The sequence below is a fragment of the Hippocampus comes genome, unplaced genomic scaffold (genome assembly GCF_001891065.2).
Source record: "Hippocampus comes isolate QL1 unplaced genomic scaffold, H_comes_QL1_v1.1 scaffold249, whole genome shotgun sequence".
Classification (NCBI taxonomy): Eukaryota; Metazoa; Chordata; class Actinopteri; order Syngnathiformes; family Syngnathidae; genus Hippocampus; species Hippocampus comes.
Genome location: NW_017805035.1, coordinates 1,911,634 through 1,916,318, shown reverse-complemented (window position 1 = coordinate 1,916,318; position 4,685 = coordinate 1,911,634). Strand labels below are relative to the sequence as shown.

The 4,685-nt window shown below is 42.5% G+C and overlaps 1 protein-coding gene across 1 annotated transcript in view; it reads right to left on the bottom strand.

The window, feature by feature from the left end:
* Nucleotides 1-3,177: 3,177 nt before the first annotated feature.
* paqr6 (progestin and adipoQ receptor family member VI) overlaps nucleotides 3,178-4,685 on the bottom strand; it is a 9,741-nt gene continuing 8,233 nt past the window's right edge. Inside the window, exon 8 of the mRNA XM_019863739.1 lies at nucleotides 3,178-4,633. Coding sequence (XP_019719298.1) covers nucleotides 4,368-4,633 — 266 coding nt within the window. The 3' untranslated portion in view covers nucleotides 3,178-4,367. The remainder of the gene's footprint in view (nucleotides 4,634-4,685) is intronic.

Genomic DNA, 4,685 nt, shown 5'->3' with positions numbered 1-4,685 from the left:
TCTGTTTGGTGGGAAATGTGTTTTTTTTTGGGGGGGGGGGGGGGGGAGTTACGAGTAAGATAGTTCTACTAGTGTGCCAAATTGTCCTGCTCATGAGGACAGAGCGTGTACTAGTAGCTGGCTGTCGGGAAAAATCCGCATATGGAGCTTCTCGTCTTGTCCCGTTCCAAAGCGGAGATGTTGTTTTTTGAGCCCCTGCAGGCTGTGAGCAGCACTGCAGTAACTTATCTCAACACAACAAGTGGACAAATGAGTCATTTCCGCTCCAACTTTTCAGAAGATGATGATGATGATGTTCATTGATGTGTATATAACCAACTTTGTGTCTCATATATAAATATTTTTTCTATATTATCAGAACGTGTGCAGTCGTTTCGTCACTTTGGAAGGCAAATATTACCTCCACTCCCAGCCCCCCCCCCCCCAACCCCAAATTTACTACAGTTCAGCTGTTTCTGTCTGTGCAACTGTCTATTTACTCAACCGCAGCGGGTACATGGCTATTTTTTACAACGTGCATCTGTCATTTTAGGTTTTGTTTGAGGTGTGGTGTTTATTTATTCACGGGAGCAGAGGCAACTATTTCAGGAAGGGAGATGCGACTGGAAAGACCTTCATAATAAAAGTTGTACATTTGAAAGTGGGCAGGAGATCTGACTGGCTGGTGTGAAGACCTTCAAAATAAAATTGCTGCACTGCAACGCTCGTGGTGAAACTGGCTCGATGTGACATGCCATTGCAAAGATCTTCAAGATAAAAGCATTGAAGTGTAAAGGCCTTCAAAGTGAAGGCACTTTGTTGAAACTCCATCCGAAATGTGACATGCAGGCACATGCCGCCTTCAGAATAAAGGCAAAATTGTGAACTGCAGTGACTTTCGAATGAAAAGTGAGTTAGAAATATGTAAAGCTCTCTAAAATAAAGCTTTTATACTTTTGTAGCATTCAGAAGACCTTCAAAATAAAACGCTAGGTGATGTGATGTGATGTGATATGTAACAAATAAAGGCCCACCCATGAAACTGGCTAGATGTGGCATGCTGATTGACTGAAGGCCTTTAAAAATCAAAGCGCAGCTGTAAAACCGGGGCGCTGGGACGTGCGAGTGTAAATAACTTGTAAATCAAAGCACTGCAGCGGGTGTTAGAGCTGTGACAACCTTCAAAATAAGAGGTATTTCGTTGGAATTGAATAACAATTGTGACATGATGCTGCCAAGCCATTAAAACACTCCAGCGTCAAGACCTTCAAAATAAAAGTTGTGCCGTGGCCTGCTAAATGTGTTGTGGAGTCAACAGTACAACTGAGGGTTGCAAAAAAGACATTCAAAATAAAAGCTGTACAAAGTGTAAATAGTGAAGAGACATACATCCAGACTGTACGACGTGCTACACTGAGAAACTGAGAAACTCTGTCGCTGTCCATGCTGTGTGCTCTCGCTTCACAATAAAGTTGATTGGAAAAATAAAATCCAGAGATTGCGTCAGTGGATTTACTTGACTGGCAAAACTATACACACTCTGTTCTCAAGTACAAGTACAAATACTCATTTGTTTTTTTAAAAAATGGAAAAGTAGAAGAATTGATTTAACTCATGTAAAAAAAGTAATTGAGCTTTAGACAAACGTAGCCCTTTGCTACTATCCTGGTCCTAGGCACTATGTTAAAGTGATTGGTAGATGCATCAAAAGTAGCGTTTTGTTGCATCTTGTAGCGTCCTGGTGCCAAGAAACAAGGTGAAGTTCATGGTGGAGCGCCATTTAGACAAAAGCAGTGCTTTGCTGCCATCTTGGTGCCACTGAACTATGACCGGAGACTCTAGCCGGTGCGGTACTGGGCAGTGCGTCAGAGCCATTTAAGTCTTGCTTGGTCAATTGAACTCAAGAACGTATCCGTGTTTGTCGACCCGTGCACGATGTCATCTTTTTGTGTGTGCTCGTTTATTTGAAACAAAACGAAGGCACACTTGTTGTTCTTCGCTGGTGGTCCTCGGACAACACTTCGATATTACGCACGACCTTTAACATGATTTTGCACTTCCGTGTCAATTTTACGCATCCCGAAAATTTACCCACGCGAAATTTCCTTGGCTTTTCCAAAACCTGAAGCCTTTTATTTTGAAATAACAAGGACCGAGAAAATGAATTTTCAATTTACAACCCGTTTCCAAGGTTTCCGGAATTATGACATGATCAGGACAGGTGTACCTAATTTTATGGCACGTGACTGTGTTACGCTCTCATTTGTCATAAAATCATCGCGGTTGTGCCATGGCATTTTTTCAAAAGTTTCGTTGATCGGACGGCTCAAACTCAGACTTTCGGGGAGTGTCTTGTTGTACTCGCCTGCCCTCTGTTGTTCATTCCTCACACTGCAGGCTTTATCCAAAGACAAGGACAACTTGACCGACTTTTTTTTAAGTTGCATTTATCACACAAATCTAGTGGAACAATGACAGTATACAAAGCACATACAAGTATTTATTGATACATTCCATTTTTTTTCTGATCATATAAAACACGAAAGAGCACCCATATTTTTTTCGCTGGTTCCTTCCAGTCAAACATCCCGCGATTAATACATGAATTATATTTGAGACGAAAATGCATAACGGTACCGACAAGTTAACAGTGATCCAGTCAGGAGTATTGGCACTAAATGTTTCCAACGTGTGGAACAACAACAATAATATTAATAAACAACAGCGTGTGTGTGTGTGTGTGTGTGTGTGTGTGTGTGTGGACTATATAACTAAAGCAGATATTATGAAATACATATTTAACATTTATGGGGACTTTTTGGATTTTATTTTGAAAATGTTGCGAAGTTTTCCTCTTTTTTTCTTTACCAAGCTGGTGGACCACCATTAACAGAAAAAAAAACAGGTTTGCATTTTAAACATCTTCACTGTTTGCATAAGTGCAATTTAGAATGTTCCAGTCATCTGTCATGCATGTTTTTGGAATGTGGGAGGAAACCGGAGTACACGGAAAAACCCACACAGGAGAACATCCAAACTCCACACAGGAAGGCCGGAATCGAACCCTGCACCTCTGCACTGTGAGGCGGACGTGCTAACTACTCGCCCACCGTTGCTGCTCAATATGAAACTTAACACATAAAAATCTGAAACGTATGTTAAAATGTGAAACAGCCCAATCGATCATCACATTGATGGTTTACAAAGTGGAAATGTAAAAATGTTCAAAGTTAAAAAGTGAGATTTAGCATGTTATGTAATACTGAATTCTTTCATTTTCCTGGTGTTGCAGCAAAACGCTTTTGTACGTTGCAAATCGGACGCAATATTAATATGAATTGAAGAGTGCGCGCGTGCACGTGCGTTGTGCTCTCGCACGCCCTCAGCCCAACGTGTGCCGCTGCCCCCGCAGTCCTCGAGTCACGTGCTTTTCACCTTCTCACAAACGATAGAAAAATGGCGTCATGTTTTTCAAAGAAAACATCTGGAGCACTGGCTCACTGTTAACAAGTAGTCAAGATGCGGCCGGGTGGCAGAAAACCCTGTGATGACCTCTGACCTCAACTGAAATGCCCACCAATGTAAATTATGGGCCAAACACATCTTCTTGACTGACAGTGTGCACGCTGAAAAACGTTTTTCGTCAAATGGCTTATTTTGGGCGCCATTTGCGTTTTTGCCACTGTGAAGCCCAAGTGACGTTGCGCTGACAAAATGTTGCCAAATTGCTCCTGTAAAAACGCTTTCACGGTGCTTTCTGCGAAATAAAAGTGCTTCCTCCTTTTCCCGCCACACTTACAGTCATCGCCGTCTGCTTTTGCTCCAAAAATGCCTTCTTTGTGGTTAAAGGTCTCAAAAATCCAAATCCAAAAGTAATAACTAATTGAACGTGAAAGCACACACATACGCACACACCCATATATATTTAGATTGTGACGGCTAAATGTCTTAAAAATCCCAAATAAGATTTGACCAAAAATTGGACCCCCCCCAAAAAAAGACAGATGTTTGCTTCATATTTTCTGGCGAAGGAAGCATTAACAATTTCACTTACTAGTTTCGCTGTTATTTTGGTGAGCTTGTCTGAAGTGGAAAAATACAAAAATGCAAGTATTTGATTTCATGGTAGTCCGTTAAAGTTTCAAAATCTTGTTCAATTCTTCAAAATTTTTGGCCAAAATTCAGTGCAAAATTTTTAGAATACTAAATCTAAAATTCTATTCGATTTCTTGAATCATACATTTGGCCACCTGGAAACTTAAAATAAATAAATAAATGAAATAGCACATAAATTGTCCCTGTGGACAAATTAACCGGCTTGACGTCGTCGTCTGAGGTCAGAGTACTAATAATAAAAATTGAAACGTGTCCTCATTGAGTCAACACACTCACTGATCCTTGCTGTCACCCGGCGCTTGTTGCCGTCGCGGCGGTTGCCATGGCGCTTGTCTGAGCAGCGGTGCGCCGAAGAGCGCGATGACGCCCAGGTTGAGGGCCACGCCGAGCGCCAGCACGCCGGCCGTGCCGGGCAGGGAGGGCGCCGGCCCCGCTGCCTCCAGCAGCGCCCGCCGCGACGTCATGTCGCACAACACCGCCTCCATCTGGAAGTGTGTTGCCATTACAGCGCACACGTGGAACAGCTGATGGCTGTGGCCTACACACACACACACACACACACACACACACACACACACACACACATTTTC